The sequence below is a fragment of the Ipomoea nil genome, unplaced genomic scaffold (assembly GCF_001879475.1).
Source record: "Ipomoea nil cultivar Tokyo-kokei standard unplaced genomic scaffold, Asagao_1.1 scaffold2926, whole genome shotgun sequence".
In the NCBI taxonomy this organism is placed as follows: domain Eukaryota; kingdom Viridiplantae; phylum Streptophyta; class Magnoliopsida; order Solanales; family Convolvulaceae; genus Ipomoea; species Ipomoea nil.
The window spans coordinates 207,100-229,454 of record NW_017619354.1 but is presented as its reverse complement, the minus strand read 5'-3'; the positions used below and the strand labels follow the sequence as shown (position 1 = coordinate 229,454).

Genomic DNA, 22,355 nt, shown 5'->3' with positions numbered 1-22,355 from the left:
GATTTACCTCTTTCAATGATTTTTGAATATAAATTTTGAGATTAAAAATTAGTCTTAATTAAGTTGGGAAATTTAATATATATAAAAAGAAATTGGATAGAGACAAAAGATCGATGAGGATAATGGCAGCATAAATTGAGTCAAAGGGCACAAGTAGTATAAGTATGATTGGTATGATTAAAGATGGGGTAGCACACTCCACTATGCACCAACACGCATCATTATATCTATCATGCGTATCATCCAGCAGGATCAGGATAGATCCATGGACAACATTTTCCACAAACAAAATATCATTCCAAAAATTTGAAAAACATATTTGTAGACAAAAAATTTGATGACTATCAAAATTAATATGTTAATTATTGGACATCATGGAAGGGGATTATTTTTAATGTGTAAGATATATAATATATTGAGTTAATGTCACATGAAGTCCTCCGAATATATATAATGACCTTGTCACGTTTAGTCATAAGTTTTCAAATTGACCACTCGTGGTCATTCGACTTTCAAATTGTTACCTTCTGCAGTCTAATAATAAGTTAAGATCGTTTAACTTTTAAAATTTAGCCAGCTATGATTCTCCAAAAGGACCACGGCCGATTAAAATTTCAATAAGACAACCTATATCTGGCGGTCCATGGAGAGTCGTAACCAAATGCCCTTCAATGGAGATTAAACTACATATAGACCCTTCATTAAGGAATAAGTCATTTGAGTTCGGATGCCCTTCAACAAGACAATTAATTGAATAATAAGAGAACATCAATATATTTTGTACTCGCATTAATACTCATTGTAACCTAAATGATTTTATACTATACTGATTGTAACCATTATTTTGAATTTGAAAGCATAAACTCTTTAAAGATTTTGGAACGCCTTTGAGACTCTGAAAATTTATTGACATGTCAAAATTGATATGTTAATTATTATTGGACTGTATTTAGAAGAGGATTATTTTGAACTTCGACAATACTATATTAGAATCTTTTTAAGTATATCTTGAGAGCATGAATATGCATGGACTAATTATAAATTTATAATTACGTATTTGTACATTTTATATAATATTGATATTTTTTTTTAAAGCCACATTATCTAATTTGTTTAATTGGATAATTTAAAAGAATTTGAACATATTAAAACTTTTCACATCCTACCAGTAGAAAATATAAACTCTTGATCAAGCCTATATAAGCCCTTCTCTAGAGCATCTCCAACCCGAAACACCAAAAATTTACATTAAATGTCACATCAAAAGGAATATTTTCACACCAAATTTTATTCGTCTCTCATTACACTAAATGTTATTCTATACTAAAATAATTTAATTTCTCAAAATTTAAAAGTTTATTAGTTTGAATTTAATTAGTTTAATATACAATATAATTTGTGGTATAAATAATAATATTTAGTACAATTTAATTTTGTTAAAATTATGTTTTATGTACTTTACTTTTTAATTAATTTATATTCAATATTAGTCTTGATGAGATATTTCAAATGGAATAATTTACTTTTAATAATATACAATTTATATTTAAGTATTTAACAAAATAGGTAAATATAACCTTAAACAAAAAAACAAATACAAAAGAAATTAATAAAAAAGAATAAGTACAAAATAAGAAAAAAAAAATCATCAATTTTTGCCATTAGAACAATACTGCGCCAAATATGGCAAAATCACTATACTAGATTCTCTTAGAGGTGAACTTAGGTATAAAGGTGAACTTGGGAGGGGAAGGGGGGGGGGGGGGGGGGGTTAACAATATTTGGTGAAACTAGATTCTCTTAGAGAATAAATGAAAGTTTATCTCACAAAGTCACAATATCATTTTTACACATTTTTTTAGTACTACTGACTCTATTACATTATAGTATCTGTTTATCTATACTTTCTCAACATATTGATGAAGCACAAAGAGTCAACACCGCCTCCACTGAGCCTCGATCTCATGATAATATGACATATATAATTGTACGGATGACTCTGTTTATAGGAGAACTATACGCCTTATATTACTCTTATTCTTATTTCAAATAGGATCATAAAAATCAAAGCAAAAAATTAATTAGACAAGGATAGATAAGCCTATTCTAACAACATTTGCCTCTGACTTACTCCCATGCAAACTAGCCGGACGGCTTCCACCATCTTCCATATATGTATCTTGAGTCAGCTTAGATCACACTCTTGATCCAATTCTAGTCTTGGTCATTGTCATGTGACATCCATGACACATACCTAGAAAATCTTGTTACATCAAGTGTAAATTTTTTTAAAAAATTATTTTGTATTATTTTAGATATATAATATATGATCTTGTATCATGAAATGTAATTTTATATATAATTTACGGTAAGTATATAAGAAAATTGATATTGTCAATAATAATATGGTCATATGATATATATGATTTGTGTCAATGGTTGTGAGAACGAGATATTATATTGTAATACATTCGATTCCGTATGACACGTACTAATTGTAACACGTGAAGTGGAGCCAAGTGCATTACATGCAACGCCGTTATATTTAACAACTGATAGGGGACGGCACGAAGCTAAGGATGATTATATATAAAATAGTGAATATATAGTATACCCAGAAAGGCATGGCAACTGGCAAGTAGACCAGAGAGACATATTCATAATTCATCAGAGTTGACCTTTCGGCGGAAGTTATTGATTGCTGAAAGGTTACGTTGATGATGTTGGTAGGGACGTGGTTTGGTTAGGTTGGTTTGTCAAGAAAGATTTGATAACTTTGAGAAGCAGCACATATGACAATGTCGCAATTAATGTAGTGAAAGAAGCTTCTTTGGTCTGAATTTGATCTATATAACTAACGTCCCAGCCTTGCCATATCTCTTAGGCTAGCCTACCATACATAACTTTCGCCATTCCAACCACACTCGCCTCCATCTCTTGTCTTTGTAAGAGAATATGATATAACAACGACGTTATTAGACCATTGACTTGATAATCATAAGGTTATGCGTTTTATTTTAATGGGAGCAACTTAGACTTCTTTGTAAATATGAATCACATGCATTAATAATGTGTGACAAAAGGATCGCACTAACCTCCAATCATAGTTCTTGTATTAGTGGTGGTTGAATGATTCGAATTGCTGCAGAGTTTACACGGGTGTTGTGTCTCTCACTTCTACTCAACTCTCTCTAGATGGTGTATGAAGTATGTAATGTGAGCAGAGGACTAGTGACCTTATATAACTACTGGCCATCATTGTGATGGTATGTTTTTAGGTGTCCTAAACCCACATATCAAATACTTAATATTATCATAACTTATCCTAATGTTATAATAATAATAATAATAATAATAATAATAATAATAATAATAATAATAATAATAATAATAATAATAATAATAATAATAATAATAATAATAATAATAATAATAGGGAAAACGTTACATTCTTTTGTTTGAGCCAGTCAGCTATGAACAATCTAGACTAATTTATCTCTTTGTGATTTTTTTCTGGCGGCTAGGGTTACAATAAGGTAAAATTTATCTAGTGCACATCTTTGAGTAGTGACTGTGAGTTTCCTCATCACTCAAAAAAAACAAAGATATATATATATATATATATATATATATATATATATATATATATATATATATATATATATATATATATATATATATATATATATATATATATATATATATATAAGGCAAGTCCAACCAAGCTAGTAAGACTGTTGACTTGGTAAACACAAGATTACAAGTTCCAATCCTAACCAGAGTTTTATTGGCCTCTTTAATTTGTTTTAGACCAATCAACTATTTTGTGATTATATTGATTACGGCCCTTTTTGGTAAAAAATTGGTCTATAGGCCAATTTTGGCTTATTTGATCACTATTAATTGTTTGATTTAGTTAAAATATCAATATAAATGTTTGGTTAATTAGCTTTTTGCAACTCCAAAAGGCTAAAATTAAAAAAGCTACTCCTAGCAACTTTTTCAATTAGCTTTTTGAGAAAAGAAATTATACCAAACAACTATCAGCTAACAGCTAATTTACCAAACACTTTTCTACAATCAGCTAATGTTATCAACTATTTATACCCTCTAATTAACACAATCAGCTAACAGCAAACAGCTATCAGCTAACAGCCATTTTACCAAACAAGGCCATCATCTTTTTTCTTTGTATTATTCAATATATACACACACACATAATTTTTTAAAATTAACATCACTATTAAATATGATACCGTAAGAAGTTTCGATGTGCAAAAAAACATTTCTAATCATTCAATTTAAACAGCCAATGTATTGTAGAGTTTTGCTCAATAAATTAAAAGTCTGTGATTGAGATCAGCGTTGAGTTAAGACCTATGATACAATATTTTTTTTTCCCAATGTTATTCTGAATAAGGAGTAGTCATGCATTTTGTAAAACTACGCTCCATATAATATCATAACAGTGTGTTTAGTTTTTTCCTATCAATAAACAATTAGGATAATGAGTCAAGTAAGGGGAAGATTCTAGCTATTAAGCAGGTTTATCACTCATCAATCAATAACATGGGTCAAGGTAAATTTGATTTTGATCTAATTAGTCATATATTTGTGTAAACGACTAATTATAATGTCATGGAAATCATGAATTACATGTTTTGCCAAGACATTATACTTGCATGTTAACATTCACAAGAATGATGATTAGAAGTAAAGTATGATCATCTACTTTTATTGGACTATATTAAATTATTAATCATGTATTTATTACTTAAGTTACCTCTCTGATTAATTTTTTGGCCAAATAAAACCTCTCACAATTTTCTTTATTGGTTATTGTTATAAGTGAGAAAAACTCTAACTTTTCAAATTAAAACTATGAAAATTCTAAGTTAAAAAAAAAAAAAAAAAAAACCAAAATCATTCAAATTAAACTTTTTATTCTTTTGTCATCCCAAATGTTTCTGGCCAAACTTTGACTCCCTTTTAAAGGCTGCTAATATCCACCACCACTTTCCCCAATACCTGTATCAAATTCCTTTCTATACAAATTGAGAAAATTTTGAATTTTCAACATTGCTTTGTATTTTGTCAAAAAAATGTTTGGATGGTTTTGTAAGGTAGCAAATGTATAATCGAAAACAGAATTTTCAACATTGCTTTGTATTTTGTCAAAAAAATGTTTGGATGGTTTTGTAAGGTAACAAATGTATAATCGAAACTATAATTTGTTTCAATTGAAAGTTGATGACTAAAGACATTTAATTTCAAAATATTCAAAAGAAAATTTTTGGCATTAATTCATTACATATATATATATATATATATATATATATATATATATATATATATATATATATATATATATATATATGTGTGTGTGTGTGTGTGATATGACATATATACACCACACACATGCACTTATGCATTTTTTTTTTGTTTTTTAGTTAGCTGCATAGGCGCTCTGTTAAAATTTTCAATCTACTACGTTTCCATTGAGGTTCGAACCAATCACTTCCCACATAGGGGAGCAACTTAATATCATTAAACCACAAGGTATTTGGTTAGTTCATTAAAATTTAGGTCGGGATGGACTGAGATAAACAATAAAGTTTTGTGGCATAACTACCTCTTGGCCTACAGCCAAAAAACTTTTAAAACTTAAGTTTTTTCCCTTAATTTGTTTAGTTTAGAGTTATTACTTTTATCAATGTAAATCATGGTTGAAATAGGCGCTAGGCGCTAGTCGGGCGGTAGAGTAGCGCCTAGCGCCTAGACGGCCTAGGCGGGGCCTAAGCGGCTTAGGCGGTCGCCTAGGCGGCTAACTGAAAAAAAAAAAAAATAGTGTACGTGTGTAGGTGCATATATGAAATATTATACATACATACATACATACATACATACATACATATATACATACATATATATATACATATATACATACATATATATATATATATATATATATATATATATATATATATATATATATATATATATATGTCATATAAATGAAAAAAATTAGCAAGGTCGAGTCGACCGGGTTAACTAAGCTAATTCGACAGAAATTGACGAGTTAACTCGGCGTAATCGGCCGACTTAGGCGCTAGGCGGGCGCCTAGGCAGCCAATTTCCTAGGCGGGAGCCTAGGGGAAAAATCGTCACGGCCTAGGGGTGCCTAGGCGGGATTTTTAGAACCCTGATGTAAATTAATTACTATTTTATAAAAAAAAATTACTTTGTAATAGATTTTTATTTATTCTTTGAAAAATGAATCAAATAGATTAAGACAATTTTTAAACTTTCAATTAAACGCAAGAAAATGAATTTTTTTTTAAATGTTCATTTTAAAAAAAGATATTTTCTAAATATTCAAATGGACCCTAAATCTACAGTCTAAATATGAGCATAACCAAGTGGCTTGTAGTCCACTGGTATTTGGTTGGCCTCTTATGTGGGATGTCTTATGTTCGAGCCTTGGTGAATACGTAGATAGTATATGTGGGTGTTCCCCTTCCTTTGTAAAAATAAAAATAAAAAAATATGAGCATAACTTATTAATTAATAAAGTACATTCTAAGCCCCATGGTTATAATCATACACGATATCACATGCCAAGTTCAAAATGTTAACGTGATACCCTAAAATGTAAAGAATTTTATACTTTAGAATTTGTAGTACTATAGAATTTCCAAAAAAAAAAAAAAAAAAAAAAAATTAAAAAAAAATTCATGATTCTTTATAAGGTAGTATTTGTTATATACTTTTTTAATTTTAAAAAGAAAATTATTATTTTTAATCATTAATTTGTATACTTTACACGGTAGCAGACTTGTTGAGCAAAACAAGAAAATGAGTATTTATTTTGACCACACAAGCAGCTCAGTTAATACTTATTAGATGTACTAGTTTTTCTACGCGCTTTGCGCGAATAAGATAATGCCCAATACTTATTTTTAAATAAGTATTTCAAAGTATATCAATGCAATATTATATAGATGATGTTCATGTATAAGTAAATAAATGTTGAATTTGTTTATTTAAATTGGTAATTTAAAGTATATAAATGCAAGATAATACATGAGAGATTGATTATATATAACTGTCACCAAAATAAATGTTTGCAACTTTGTAATAACGTTAATGTAAGTACTAAGTCTAAAAGCGATAGTCTAACTAAATACTCTTTTTTGTTTAAATTTCTAATTCTCTTTTGGGTAACATTGTTATTGTTTTCATCTTCAATACATGTCCTTTTTTTCTGTTATTGGTAGTGTGTCATGTGCAATTGGGTTATTGGTGGCATCATAGAGGAATTCATCATGCAATGAGATTATGGTGTATGAAGTTTTAGATTTGTCTTGTTGTGTATATGACTGAGATCTTAGTTGTGCTATGAACTTTTTATCTTACAAGCACATGTTGATATTTTATAGTGATAATTTTTCCCTACATGTTTCATGTGTTGTGAGACATCTAATTCTAAATTAATTAAATGCATATGTATTATTTTTTGTTGTAGCTACTAATTTATTTTTAAATTTAAGTAATAAGAGCAATAAAGTGGGCAAATTATGCTATGGAACCGTGTCCACATTGCAAGGTGGACATGATTCTAAAACTGTTCATAATTATGAATATATAGTTCAAAAATTATGAACATATAGTTCTATAATTATGAACATAGAGTTGTGAACATATAGTTCTGTAATTATGAATATATAGAGATTCAATAATTGTGAATATGAAGTTAAAAAATTATGAATATATACCTTTATAATTATGAACATATAATTCAGTAATTATGAACATAGAGTTCTGTAATTGTGAATATAGAGTTCAATAATTGTGAATATAAAGTTCAATAATTATGAATATGAAGTTCAAAAATTATAAATATATAACTTTATAATTATATACATATAATTTAGTAATTATGAACATAGAGTCGTGTCCACATTGCAAGGAGGACACAGTTCCACAGCATAACGATTGAATAAAGTGGCGTACATACTTTTCATCAACAATAATGAAATCATTGATTTTTTTTTTTTATTTCCATTCGTTGTTGAGACAAATTGTTTTGAGAGTTTGTCAATGACAATTGCTGTTAATAGATGATGATAATAAATAATTCAAAATATAAGATTACAATAGATATTATTATAATAATGTAGTAAAAATTAACTTACAAATTTCTTTAAAAGTTTTCATGCATTGATAAAAGCATAATTGAAATATTAAGTTTTGTTCTCAATAATCAAAAGAAGATTAATTAAACAAAAAAAAAAAACTAAACTTAAATTTATTATTTTTTTTAATGAAAAAAATCAAATGATTTTCAAAGTTCCTGATTTATATTCATTGAAGGCTCTGTATTTAGTCGGGCTAATTATTTGACCAAAATTTATGTTAAATTTTATATTATATTTTTAATACATTTTAACATATTCGTAGTATATGTTTAACAATTATTATGCTAACTCTAATTGGAATAGGGTTCGAACTTAAGACCTTTCTTATAGAAATTAATAAGTAAGTTAAGAATAATAAATAGTTAACGGAATATTCCGTTAATAAAGTTTATACTAACGGAATTTAAGGTTATTTAAGGAAAGAAAATAATATAATAAAGGGTAAACAAGGAAAATCATTAAAAATACTAAAATCAAAATAATATGAAGCATTCATTTTAAGAAACAATTAGTACCAACATTTTTTTTATTCCAGTTAAGGGCCTATCATTATTCGCTCTTATTAAAATTGTAGATGTAGTTGAAGGCGAGGACTCGTGATCGGACCATAACATCGTAGTATAAAGATTTTATCTAATGTGGTGAATTCCCTATGAACACCAAGTACTAGTCTTTCCACCTAAGAAATTCTTAAATCACCATAATTTGTTTCAAAATTCTGTCAAGTCAAGGTGTGAAAGTCTCGGGGAGCTTTGCTTTTTAAGGCAAATATTTATTTCATCTTCCCAACCGTTTTTTTTTTTTTTTTTTTTTTTTTGAAAATTCTTCCCAACCGTTAAAAAGCTTATAAAAGCATTATGCTCAAAAAGGCCAGGACATTCAATGTTACATGCTTTTTTTTTTTTTCTTCTTCTTCTTTTTTTGGAGTATTTATTTATTTGTGGGTGGGTGAAACAGGAAGGTAGTGCTAGCATACAATTGATTAAGGTCACCACCGTCGTGAAACAAGCATAATGGTGTTGTCTTTTTAACTAATTATCGTGCTATGTGTTGGGTACTTGGTTGACTACATTTGGATCCATACTCAAATGGTGTTGTCTTTATAGTTCATTTTACCCGTATGAATTTAGCTTACTGATTTATTAGACAGTATTTGAGAGAATAAATTAATGTTTGAAACTCGATAACGACACAGTGGGATCATGCCTAAATAGAAAGAGAAAAAAAAAACCTTAATAAATAAATTTAAACATTTCATTGATTTTTAGAAAATTTAAAAACACTGTATTTGTCTCTTTCATCATTTAATATTCATTTCAACCTATGAATATTTTGTTCTCTCTGAACATTAAAAAATTGATTAAAATACCAAGTAACGTTCAGGGGACATACAATCATATCTCTCAATGAAACATAGAACAAGATATATGTATGGGATAGTAGGTGATTCATTTAAACAAGTTTAAAAAGACATGTATTACGGTGACACTAATTTTTTTTTTTTTTTTTTAAAATAGATGGCTCAAGAAAGAGGCAATCGAATAGACCGAGTAAGGTTTAAGTGGGTAGGGCATTAATTGACACATATATTAAATGTCTTTTTTTTTTTTTTGATAATTATATTAAATGTCTAATTAAGTTAAAGCATATCAATAAAGAGTTAATATCCAAAATTTTCCTCGATTATAATTGTTTTTCTCAATTTTGTTCTAAACAATTTTGGTGTTATAAACTAGTCTCAGACTTTTGTGTTATTGCTCAATATTGTATTTCGTTAGGTAATCCGTTAAAAGGGTGTTAAGTATAGGGATAATTTAATAATTTCAAATGAGTTAATACCTAAAATTGTCCTCGACTATAGTGATTTTTCTCAATTTTGTCCTAAACGACTTTGGTGTCATAAACTAGTCCCAGACTTTTGTGTTATTGCTCAATATTGTCCTCCGTTAGATAATCCGTCAAAGGGGTGTTAAGTACAAGGATAATTAGTAATTTTAAATTTTGATCTTCGAATCGTTCCTCTTTTAGGGTTTACTATGGGGATGTTTCCGTGCCGTTTGTCTAGAAATCGCAGCCAGGAACTCTAAAGCACAGATTCGCTGACGACCGCGCCGCGTCCGCCATCCGCTCACTCCTCCTCCCTCTTACTACTGCAATTTTAAAATGACGACGCTCGGAGCTCCGGCCATGGAGAAAAAGGTGCTCCTGGGATCTATTCTTCTATGAGCTTTGCTCACCAAGGTGAGTCTCCGGAGAACCAAATCAGCCGTTGTCACACCGTCACTCTCCCTCTCCTCGTTCTCTGCCACGCTCATGCCTTCCAGCTTCCACGGCCGATGAGCGAGGCGATTTTCCGGCTTCGCTCCTCTTTCGATAAGGGCGTGAAAGACCTAAATTTAAAATTACTAATTTATCCATGTACTTAACCCCTTTTGATAGATTACCTAACGAGGGATAATATTAAGCAATAACACAAAAGTCTAGGACTAGTTTATGACACCAAAGTCGTTTAAGACAAAATTGAGAAAAATCACTACAATCGAGGACAATTTTAGCTATTAACTCTATGAATAAACAACTAACTTATTAAATAAAAACAATCGACGATTAAAAAAAAAATCGATCTTATTTTTATCTACTAAAAAACTTAACACTCTAAAATGATAAAATCTTAATCTCAAAAACTCTTTTTAATACCTTACAAATGTTCAACTCGCAATGGTTTTGGAAGTTTACTCTATTGGCTGGTCTACTACGTTAGGGTTTGTCGCAAACTTAAAAATTCAACGAAACTGTTATAGCATCACCATAGAATTCGTCAAGATTAAGGTTTTATACCTAACACTAATTAATTACCAATGAAAAATATAAACCACAATTGTGTGGATAAATTTCTCTGACTTTAAATGTAATTGATCCTTTACAATAATGGAAGCTCACCAAGATTTAGGTTGACAATAATTATGCAATTAACCATCAATAATTGCTCTAACAGTTGAAAAAGATGATGTAAAAATAGTTGTTTTGGTGAGAAATAAAAATAAATTTCGTTTGTATATCTAAAAAATATGAACAGATGGAGATTTAAGTTTAGAATACAAAAGGCAATAATATGTTTGTAAAGGTTCAATACTTCAGCACTAATGTATGATCGTGTGATCTTTCCTTTAAGAGATCTATCGACATACTTCTAAGTTTAATTTTTAATTGTAATTAATTTCTTTTTCATATTTAGTTCTTTATAATGTTATAACATGCATTTTCATCAAATTTAATCCGCCATCATGTAACCCATCCTTTTCTTCATTCAATATTCTGCGCATAAATTATTACCAACAAACAATAGATCAAATATGGATTTTCTAGTAATTAAAAACTTGGAAACAATCCCAAGACTAGCATCCTATGACAAATATTCACTTCTGATTTCTGATACCCCACACCCTGTTATGGGCTTCCTTCAAGATGAAACAAATCTAGGGGACAATATAATATGATTTCATATTATTCATGTGCTCCATAGTGTAATTTAATCATTATACTCATATCCCATTGCAATTATAACATGATCCCACATCCCAGACACTTTCAACGCTCTGTATTTCTAAAATGCAACGATTAAACTCTCAATTGTGGGATTCAAAAAACTCTCAATTGTAATAATACATTTCATGGAGATATGCAGAAGATAATATTAGTTCATGAATTATGGTACGACTACCGTTTCTAGTTAATATGAAATTTCAATAATACATAATACATTAATTAATCACTGAGATTGCTATTTAGTCCTTATTCTGACAAATATAGCTATTTTTAACCCAAAAAAAACAAACACATGTATTTCTAAGATAAATTTTAATCAAACACAAATTAGTAATTTTTGAATAACGAAAGTATTTGTTTCAACTATTCACAATACCTTTCACATTTTCACATCACGAATCTCTTAATTTCCATCGAAAATTCACTAAATCATTTCAGAAAATCATCTCTAGTGTGTAGTAAAAACTTACTACGTGTAAATTATGTTTCTGTCCAAAATAACTTCATTCACATAATAAAGCTAAGCCTAAATACGTCACCTTAATAATTATTCCATCCGTTCCATTTTATGTATCTAGTTCAGTTAACGAGATGAAGCTTATCAAAAATAATTTTTAATCTAATTTTTCATAATATTAAGTTTAGTACTAGTATACAAAATTTATATATTTAAAAACTACACTAAAAGTAGTTTTAAACAAAAAAAATAAATTACAAATATTTAAAAAAAAAAATTGATTTAACTAATAAATAATACGTATGACTGATAAAATAGAAGAATAATTAGGAGTATTATTTAGGAGAAGAATTAAAAGTATTATTACTGATGGATTTAATTAACCCGGAGGTCCGAGTTTTTAAATCCTATAAATAAATGAAATAATAAATGGATAGCCAAGGTAAAATAATGGCGAAATAAGTATATATCGCGGAGATAATTTTGTATTGATTAGTGAATTGATAAGCCGATTACATCAGGTGTGAAGCTATTATAGTAGAAGATCAAGGCAAGATAGAAGGTGTCCCCTTAATAGGACAAACACATGCCTATTTAAACAAAATAACCCTAACTAACTCGCTAATTGCACGATGGGCCAAAAGACTAAGTTAAGGCCCATGTCGTGGGCCGTAGGAATAAGTCCAAGCCCATGCGGTGGGCCGTGAGGCTAAGTCAAGGCCCATCATTCTTACCCCGTAGGCAGGTTCCGGGCTTGAGATTCTTCTTGGGCTGCTCTAGGGGTGTAAACGAGCCGAGCCGAGCCCGAGCCCGGGTAGGCTCATGCTCGTGCTCGTTAATGATAGCACTGCTTGAGCTCGAGCTCGAGCTCGTTCGAGCTCGTGAATTGATGCTCGAGCTCGAGCTCGGCAATTGTTGAGCTGCTCGAGCTCGAGCTCGAACAGCTCGATTGTTCGAGCTCGAGCTCGAATTCGAGCCTGAACTCGAGCTCGAGTTCAGACTCGAATTCGAGCTCGAGTTTAGGCTCGAATTTGAGCTCAATTTTGATCTCGAATTTGGTCTGTTTGATTTAAAATTTAAACTACTTTATTTTATGATTTTTATCCATACATAATTATTAAAGTATTTTAATTTCCCTCCCCTAATTATTATTTTTATATACTAAATATAATATAATTATATTATATATTATATATTATATAATATATTATAAGGCTCGCGAGCGGCTCGTCGAGCCGCGAGCCTACAATACCTAAGCTCGGCTCGTGCTCGTTTAATCCACGAGCTACTCGAGCTCGAGCCGAGCTCGATTTTGACCGAGTTCGAGTCGAGCGTTGACCGAACCGCTCACGAGCGACTCGCGAGCCGCTTGGCTCATTTACACCCCTAGGCTGCTCGTGTTATACATCCTGGACCCCGGGTCTCTATTATTATTGGGCCATTTCCAATATATCCATCATCAGTCCCCCACTCTCTGAGTTGCGAGTTGTCGACAACGAGAGAGAGTAAACGTTTGGCACAATTGAAACTGCTCGGGACTCCATGCTTGGATGAATGCTTCAGGGTCAACTTGAAAAAATATTTCGCTTATTCCAACACCTTTTAAGCTTTTAGCTTCGCACTTTTATCGTGATTCGAGTCCTCTCCGTTCGAGAGCGGGCTGTCTAGACGACGCATGGTCGTTTATTAGATTCTTGCTCGCGTTATTTTTTTTTTATTATTATTATTATTATTTTTTTTTTACGTAATATGTAGTTATTTGGCCAAGGGTACTCTTGGTCCAAAAACTCTTCCGTTGGGGTTGGTACGCGAGGTCGGGCCTCGTGCCCCCTTAGGGTACGTTAGCCGCTTAGGCCTAGTCCTACTGGACTAAGCCACCGAGCTCTTTCGTCGGGGTTGGTACGCGAGGTTGGACCTCGTGCCCCCTTAGGGTGCACTACCGGCATGAGCAAAGTCTAGCCGGACTAAGCCATCGGATTCTCCCGTCGGGGTTGGTACGCGAGGTCGGACCTCGTGCCTGCCCCCTTAGGGTGCGCAAGCCGCTTGGGCCGAGTCCTGCTGGACTAAGCCACCGAGCTCTTCCGTCGGGGTTAGTACGCGAGGTCAGACCCCGTGCCCCCTTAGGGTGATAGCGCTTTGACCCTAGTCATTTGACACTGGGCCGTTAGGCTCTTCCGTCGGGGTTGGTACGCGAGGTCAGACCTCGTGCCCCCTTAGGGTGATAGCGCTTTGACCCGAGTCATTTGACATTGGGTCGTTAGGCTCTTCCGTCGGGTAGCTAGCGGGATCGGATCCCGTGCCTGCCCTTAGGGAATAGAGCGAGCAAGCTTGAACAAATTGGAATTAAATTCAGGGACCGTTGGCCTGGAGTCCTTGGTCCCGGCCCCTCTCCCACCTCGGAATGGAAAAATTTGCCGAACTTGGGCTAATTTTGCAATCCAACAAATATTTTATTCTAATAAAACAGATTGTTGGTCGGACCAACATACATGGAATATGCCAATAATAGACTCTTCCATCAAGTAGTGGGCGGGGGCGGATCCTGTACCACCGCTAGGGAGTGCCAAGGTCAGGGCCGGCGCTCACGACCGTGACCATGGATATATTAATTATTTTGCCCAGGCGAGGTCGGACCTCACAACGCCACTAAGGAGAACCAATAATAATAATAATAATAATAATAATAATAATAATAATAATAATAATAATAATAAATAATTATTATTATTATGATGATGATGTTGAAAGCTGCCGCCTTCGATGAAAGCCAATAACATTGAAGCTTTCGGAATATCTGTTGAAACAGCTCTCACTGCCATGGTTGCACACCCGAATTACAGAGGTCTCACCATTGTGCTTTCCTTTTCACCTTATCATTACGAGGGAGGAGAGTGGAACACGGGAGGATCATGCACCGAGGAGGTCAAGCCAGCTGTAGATAGTGAATTGGCCGAGAATGGCATCACCAACGAACATAATGCACGTACGAGAAACAGTCGATTGGCTTCTCTCGAGCAATCAAGAAGAAAACCAACAAGTTAGAGTTGAAATTCATGGACATCACACGAGTGTTTGGGTATCGCCATGATAGACTGTCTACCGAAGCCTGGACCCAAACAAAATCACAAAACTAGGGCGGGATGGTAAACCTCCACCGCAGTCCAGTTAATACATGGAATGATATGGTGTTTGAAATTATACGAAGGGAATTCCAAGGGCTGCAAACTACTCCCTCATGAACCACTCACAGTTTCTTCCCACAATGCAAAGGTTCTTTTAAATTATAGCTAGACTCCCTTCTTCTTCAGGCTACACGAGAAACAGACAGACAAAACTGCACGGCCATATCTTGTTTATGAACCTTATCTGCCACAAATTTGGAATGCAGCTTGGCTTGTCACATTACCCCCACATAATTATTGTTGTTTGATACGCTAAACAGTAGTAGTACATGAGTAAAGTTCACTTGCAGGACCCGGACCTCCGATCCTTGCCCGACCTACTCACTTTGCCGTGAGAAATACCCGGGCCTCCATCGCCGCCTTCATTGCAACAACATATTCGTACGTTGTAATGCCCTTTCTAATCAGTATCATGTGGACAAAGAAGAGTTCATCCGAGGGTGCACAACCCAGCACCGAAATCGCTGTACAAACAGCCGCAAATGGAGCCCGAGAGAAACCATTCCCTAGTCTGTCGACTATTTCAGCCTCCATGTTCTTTTTATTCACAAAGCACCGCACCAAAACATCAACTCCAGTCCCAGCTTCAATAGCAAGCCATACTAGACTGATGGCCATAAGAGATATAAAGTAGCATAATTTTTCAGCCCGACACAGTTATTTAGCCACCGACAATGGTGATCAAATCCGTCAACACATTTGTCACAGCTTCTATAATGTTTATACGGCAAAGTCATACATAAGCGGGGTTCAGCGATTCCGGTCTGCTAGTACATGGTGGTGAGCTTCGCCTGGTGAATCTTGAGCCGATGGAGCTTCATGATGTCAAAATAATCCAAAATGACGTGCGTTCGGAGAATGCTCTCGGCGATGTCGATGGGGCGGCTGGAGAGATCTCCGATCTGGCCGTTTTTCATGGCCAAAACAGTTACAGTGGAGTGCTGATTGATATGAGTGGCTAAACCGGTCCGAGTCAAGAGATCGTTGAAGACGCCGTAATCGGGGGAGCGGAGGCGATGGAGAGGATGCATGTTGGGCATCATGTTAGGAGGATAACTGCATGCGGCGGCGGAGAGCGCGCCTTTACTAATGATCTGAGATAGATGGTCGAGGACTACTCGAGATGTAATACTCCCAGGCTCAGCTACGATGGCCGTAGCGTGAGGTGTCGCATGCAAGTGGCGATTGATTTCTGCGGACAGAATCGAAGGTTGAGGCTCATAGAGGGCTGCCGAATCACTGAGGGGAGTCGAGAAAATCGAGGTTCTATGGTGACGGCAAGAAGCAGCGGGGATGATCTAATATCGTCTAATGATGCAATGACCATATATTCATTGTCTTGTAAATTGGGGTATTTTGTGAAAGGTGGATCGCACTATTGTTGATCGTGCTAGTTATGCTAGACAAAAAGTAGAGAGCACGCTCGAGCTTGTACAACCGCTCTCAACAAAAGCACCAATGATGAATTTAATTAACCCGGGGTTCGAGTTATTAAATCCTATAAATAAATGAAATAATAAATGGATAGCCAAGGTAAAATAATGGCAAAATAAATATATATCGCGGAGATAATTTTGTATTGATTAGTGAATTGATAAGCCGATTACATCAGGTGTGAAGCTATTATAGTAGAAGATCAAGACAAGATAGAAGGTGTCCCCTTAATAGGACAAACACATGCCTATTTAAACAAAATAACCCTAACTAACTCGCTAATTGCCAGACGTTATGCCATGGAACCGTGTTCACCATTCATGGTGAACACGGTTCCATCGGTGTTAGTGCACCGTTATCTTTTTTTTTTTTTTTTTTTTTTTTTTTTTTTTTTTTTTTTTTTTAATTACGTGACTGCCTACGCATTCACTTTGGAACCATTCCTACACATTCACTTTGGAACCATGAGATTATGAATTTTCTGTTATGAGATTATGAATTTTCTGTTATGAGATTATGAATTTTCTGTTATGCGATTATGAATTTTCTGTTATGAGATTATGAATTTTCATTACATTCATAATTTCGGAATTTCGGACATTCATAAATTATGAATTCATGCATGCACATTCACTTTGGAACCATGCCTACATATTCCCGTCCGAAATTACGGACATTCATAAATTATGAATCCATGCCTGCACATTCACTTTGGAACCATGCCTACACATTCACTTTGGAACCATGAGATTATGAATTTTCTGTTATAAGATTATGAATTTTCTGTTATGAGATTATGAACTTTCAGTTGTGAGATTATGAATTTTCTGTTATGCGATTATGAATTTTCTGTTATGAGATTATGAATTTTCATAAAATTCATAATCTCATAACAGAAAATTCATAATTTGATCAGTAACGCGCCGTTAACTCCACATCCGCGAATTTTTTTTTTTTTTTTTTTTGCCTAAAAACGACGTCGTTTTGACTTGTGTTCACCATTCTCGGTGAACACGATTCCACAGCATAATTTGCGGCTAATTGCACGATGGGCCAAAAGACTAAGTTAAGGCCCATGTGGTGGGCCGTAGGAATAAGTCCAAGCCCATGCGGTGGGCCGTGAGACTAAGTCAAAGCCCATCATTCTCGCCCCGTAGGCAGGCTCCGGGCTTGAGAGTCTTCTTAGGCTGCTCGTGTTATACATCTTAGACCCCGGGTCTCTATTATTATTGAGCCACTTCCAATATATCCATCAATTACAATTTCATATGTTAATTAAGAATGAAAATTACACCTACCCAAGGACGAAAACTGCAGTTTTCCCTTACAACTATTAACTGGGAGTAATAAAGCATTACTAATAATGCATATAAACTGTTAGCTTTCCTTTTTTTTTCCAATTCCTGTGAACTATATGGAAGTAATGGTTACAATACAAAGTTATCATACAGACAATATGTTCAGCTGCAACTGTTGTGGCCTTTCTTCCTATACTTTTTTCATTCTATCACAATTTGAGTGTGTTATTGCCTGTATAGTCTTAGGTGAATCAGAAACTGCAAAACAAAGCTATATCAGAATTGCTATACATTTACCTCAATTACATATCACTTCAACCTTAAACCTTAAAAATCTCCCCTGAAATATGGAGACCCAAAGTATGAGCTAGAGAATGTGCCTCCAACATTAGGGAAAAGGGTAAGGAAACACACCAAGAAAAGTACACAGCCCCAAGCAAACCTCTCATCTCCCAACGGCGTGATCTCGTCTTGCGCAGGGATCTCTTCCCCGCCCCGGAAGAAGGTTGCGAAGAGGCCCCACGCCAAACACACGATGCTTCCGCTGATACCACCAAGTCCTAGAAGGAACGAGGTGGCGAAAGTTAGCAAATTGGCGGTGCTTCTGCCAAACATGGCCTGCGCGATACGCCCCCCCTCGAGCCTCCCACAGGGCAATAAATTCAAAGAGGTAACGACCATCCCTGCAAAAGAATAATCTCGCTAAGTGAACATATCACTTTATAAGAGTCTCGTGGTTTTAGCATCAATTGGTAGCTAGGGAAAGGCCAAGTCCAGCACCCTGCCTCTCGAGGTCAAAATACCGAGTAAACTCACCTAAGAGACCAGCAAAAGCGAGGGGATCGACCGGGACCCCCACACCCTCGACTGCATAAGGCAGCACATTTCCGAGATCATCAGCATATGGCCCAATAACATATTGAATAAAAGAGAACAGAGGATTATTCTCAAAGAACTGAGGTCTTATGTACCTGCAAACGATCGAAAAGAAATAAATGAGCTAACTGTGAAGTGAAAAGGCTTAAGGCAGCCTTTACTCCGAGTAGCCTAGATGTGGCATGGCACCCCGATACTTGTGTATAGTTCTGCTCTGTTTGGATTCTAATGATAGATTCGCCTTTATCCCATAAGCTTTAAATGTTTTAAAATTAGACTGAAAATTAGGGGTGTTACAGTTGGTATAAATTAGACCAAGACATCTATAAGTATTACAAAAGGTAAACTAAATCACTTACAGTGCATTTTCACCGCCATTAAAGCTTCCGTCAGATATAAAAGCAGCGACGACAAGTAGCAGTGATGTCACATAGGCGCTTGCGGTCCTAGCAACCGGAATGTCAAATAAAGCCTTCTTATTTGGTAGCAAAGACTCGTAATTGTTTATAACACCAAGGCATCCGGTCCAATTGGATGGAACAAGAAAGGACGGACTAAGTTTGACACCATACCGGGATGCTACCACTCTTGTTGTTATCTGCAAACATATCAGACGATACAGAACTCAACAACTGAAACACAGACATCACGGTTCCAATTTAAGGATAACCACTTGCTTCGATGAATCAATATAGTCATCTAAGATGCAATGCGTACCTCTGAAACTCCCAAAATTGTCAAGAAGCCGCCAAAGAGAGGCACCACATCCGCCAAGTAGTCGTCAATTGTAGCGTCGGGCTTGAGGAAGAAGCCACTCGTCAAAGCTATGGTCCCGAAAGTTGTAACGCATAGTGCTATTGCACTAATATAACCCCAAGGAGTGCTTAACTTGGTTGACTCAAATTGAAGTTCCATCTCCAATTTAGGTTGCACCACACAAGCCTTAAGAAACAGCAATCACCAATAACCATTACTTAAACTCGCAATAAAATGAAAACATTTAAAAACAAAAGGACGATCAAGCTACATGCTTTAAGCTTTCTTTATTCAACACAAGTATATATGTATCTATCGTTACTTACATAACAATAGTATCGGTTATCATATAGGCCTGCCACTGTTGGAAATTATGAAATTTCCGACCACCTGAAAGCGATCTTATATCAAGTCGAAAGCAAAAAGTGATCGGAAATAGCAACAAAGATTTTTTCGGATACCAAAAATGGTCGAAACAAGACTTTCGACTTAATTTAAGATCATTTTTAGGTGGTCGGAAATTCCATAATTTCTAGCAGTGTGCATCAGCTTAGTATTTGTGAAAACTAATGTCCCCTACTAACAAGTAGCCATTAGGAGATTGCTGGGCAGAGGCCTAAACGTTCGGGCCAAGTCCAGCATCCTGCCTTTCGAAAATGTGACGCTAACTGCTACGCACTTATAAAGAAATAAAATTGCGTCTTCACTACTAGCTATTGCTTTTAGCTTATTGGTAAGCAATTGATCCTAAGACTAACAAATAGTACTCCGTATTCCACAATCATGGAAAGGAAGCTTCAATAATAGAAAAGATGAGTTACCTGTTTCTTAATGTCATTTGTTGTTTCCTCGGTAAACCACAAAACAACATCCCTTCCAGCAGCTTCTGATAGCTTCTTCTCTAGCTTGGGTATTACTTCTTGAATGGGTTTCCTCAAGTTTCCAATAAAGATCCCTCCATCTCCAAATCTCCTAACATCTGTCGCGAAAAACGTATCAAACCCAAAGCAGCTCTTTAACTGCCATTCAAAGTTGAGACACACAATACAATCAAATGATTCTGTTAACAATTAGCCCGGAAAAGCGATTATTGTAATGCCATTTGAGAAGCAAAATATATAATAACCTTATTAAGATCAAGAGCCTTGAAAGACTCCTCTGCTTTCTCTAACCTCTCTTTCTCTCTGGACAAACTGTCACGAAGCAGCCTATTCAGTAAGCTCACCACTGGATTGCTACTGCTCTGTCTATCAAGTTCCTTCAACCTCCTATCCGCCCTCTTCTTCTCCAGCTTTATAGCAGCCTCAATTGAGGGATTGCCCATAAAGTTCTTGAACTCCTCGTCGGTTTTCCAATCCATTTCTTGCTGCTTCTCTCTCTCTATCTCCTCAGATCCACTCTCTTTCTGCAATTCTCCTTCCAAGTGCAAGTCTTTCTTCGCGATTTCCTCATTTCGAGCCTCTTCGTGAGCCACGGCCACCGAAGATGAAGAGGGTTCATCTTTATTCTCCGCCCTGACATAAAAACTCAATCTTTTAGAGTTTTTTGAGGAGCAAAGCGAGGAAAAGATTTGGGTCTTGGCGCCAAGAGGCGAATATTTGGAAATTGGATAAGAACAAGTAGGCAATCGATGGGAGTGCTTGCTGAGGGTCCACGAAGAAGAAGAAGAAGAGCACGAAGCAGTAAAGGTAGCCATGGCCGGAGAGTCGATTAGGATTTAGGAATGCAATCTTCTGCGACGAAATATGGAGCTTTGGAGCATAAGTAGAGCAGTAGAAGGTGTCGGAAAGGTCTAGAAAGGCGGAGAAGAAGTACAGGTTGCATGCATCGTGGAGATAATTACAAAAGAGTGATTGTCTGATTGAGAGTTGAAACCCCACCGCCACTGGAGCCTGGAGATTTTGGAAATTCGTGGCGGATGAACTTCGAATCACGCTCGAGTTTTGGCGCTGTGTCTTCGAAAACACGAGAAACGACCGTGTGACAAAATTCTTAACGAATCAACGGAGCAGTTTGTACAAAATCAGCGTATTGAATTCTTATCTTAATATCTTATCCACAAATAGATACTAGGTTCGAGAACACCTAGTCGGTAGTTCTTGTAGTTTTGTTACAGTGATGTTAAATTTAAATATTTTATATTTATAAATTAAATTTGATTAATTAAAAATAAACAGTAAAGACAATAAGGCATATAGTGACCTCTTTCTGGGAGATCATGAGATCGAGCCTCAATAAAGGTGTTGACTCTTTGTACTTTAATAGGTTGATAAAGTATATTTGAACAGGTACTATAATGTAATAGAGTCAATAACATTCTAAAAAAAAAAGTAAATGAAAATATAAAAATAAAAATATAAAATTAAAGAAATTTCTTAAAATAGTGTTTGGTTTAGAATTTACTGTCTGGTGGCCATGCCCGTGGCCGCTGGGCAGATTTTACTGCCTTGTGACCACGGGTGTGGCCACACCCGTGGGTAGCCCCCTGTTTAGAGGGAACTTTTACACCCAAAAAGATATCTTTCATTTTCCTTTCATTCTCTAGTTATGTTTAGCTCTAGAATAGTTTAGATTTCCCTACCAAAAAAAAAGAAGAAGAATAGTTTAG

The 22,355-nt window shown here is 34.8% G+C and overlaps 1 protein-coding gene across 1 annotated transcript; it reads right to left on the bottom strand.

Annotated features, from left to right (window-relative positions):
- Positions 1-18,322: 18,322 nt before the first annotated feature.
- LOC109162158 (probable zinc metallopeptidase EGY3, chloroplastic) lies at positions 18,323-21,769 on the bottom strand. Its single transcript, XM_019310878.1, has 6 exons — positions 20,874-21,769; positions 20,569-20,766; positions 19,709-19,933; positions 19,351-19,589; positions 18,932-19,086; positions 18,323-18,798 (listed from the first exon to the last, which is right to left on the bottom strand). Exons 1-6 carry the CDS (start codon positions 21,441-21,443, stop codon positions 18,443-18,445), a joined length of 1,743 nt encoding a protein of 580 aa, XP_019166423.1. The 5' UTR covers positions 21,444-21,769; the 3' UTR covers positions 18,323-18,442.
- Between the last annotated feature and the right edge of the window lie 586 nt (positions 21,770-22,355).

What these genes read in the sequence shown, in the direction of transcription:
- LOC109162158 (XM_019310878.1), bottom strand. Translation starts at nt 21,443, where the DNA reads ATGGCTACCTTTACTGCTTCGTGCTCTTCTTCTTCTTCTTCGTGGACC. An exon ending in CAAATGACATTAAGAAACAG is followed by an intron (nt 19,934 to 20,568) that starts GTAACTCATCTT and finishes CTGTTTCTTAAG; the next exon opens with GCTTGTGTGGTGCAACCTAA. An exon ending in CGCTTTTGCTGGTCTCTTAG is followed by an intron (nt 18,799 to 18,931) that starts GTGAGTTTACTC and finishes ATTCTTTTGCAG; the next exon opens with GGATGGTCGTTACCTCTTTG.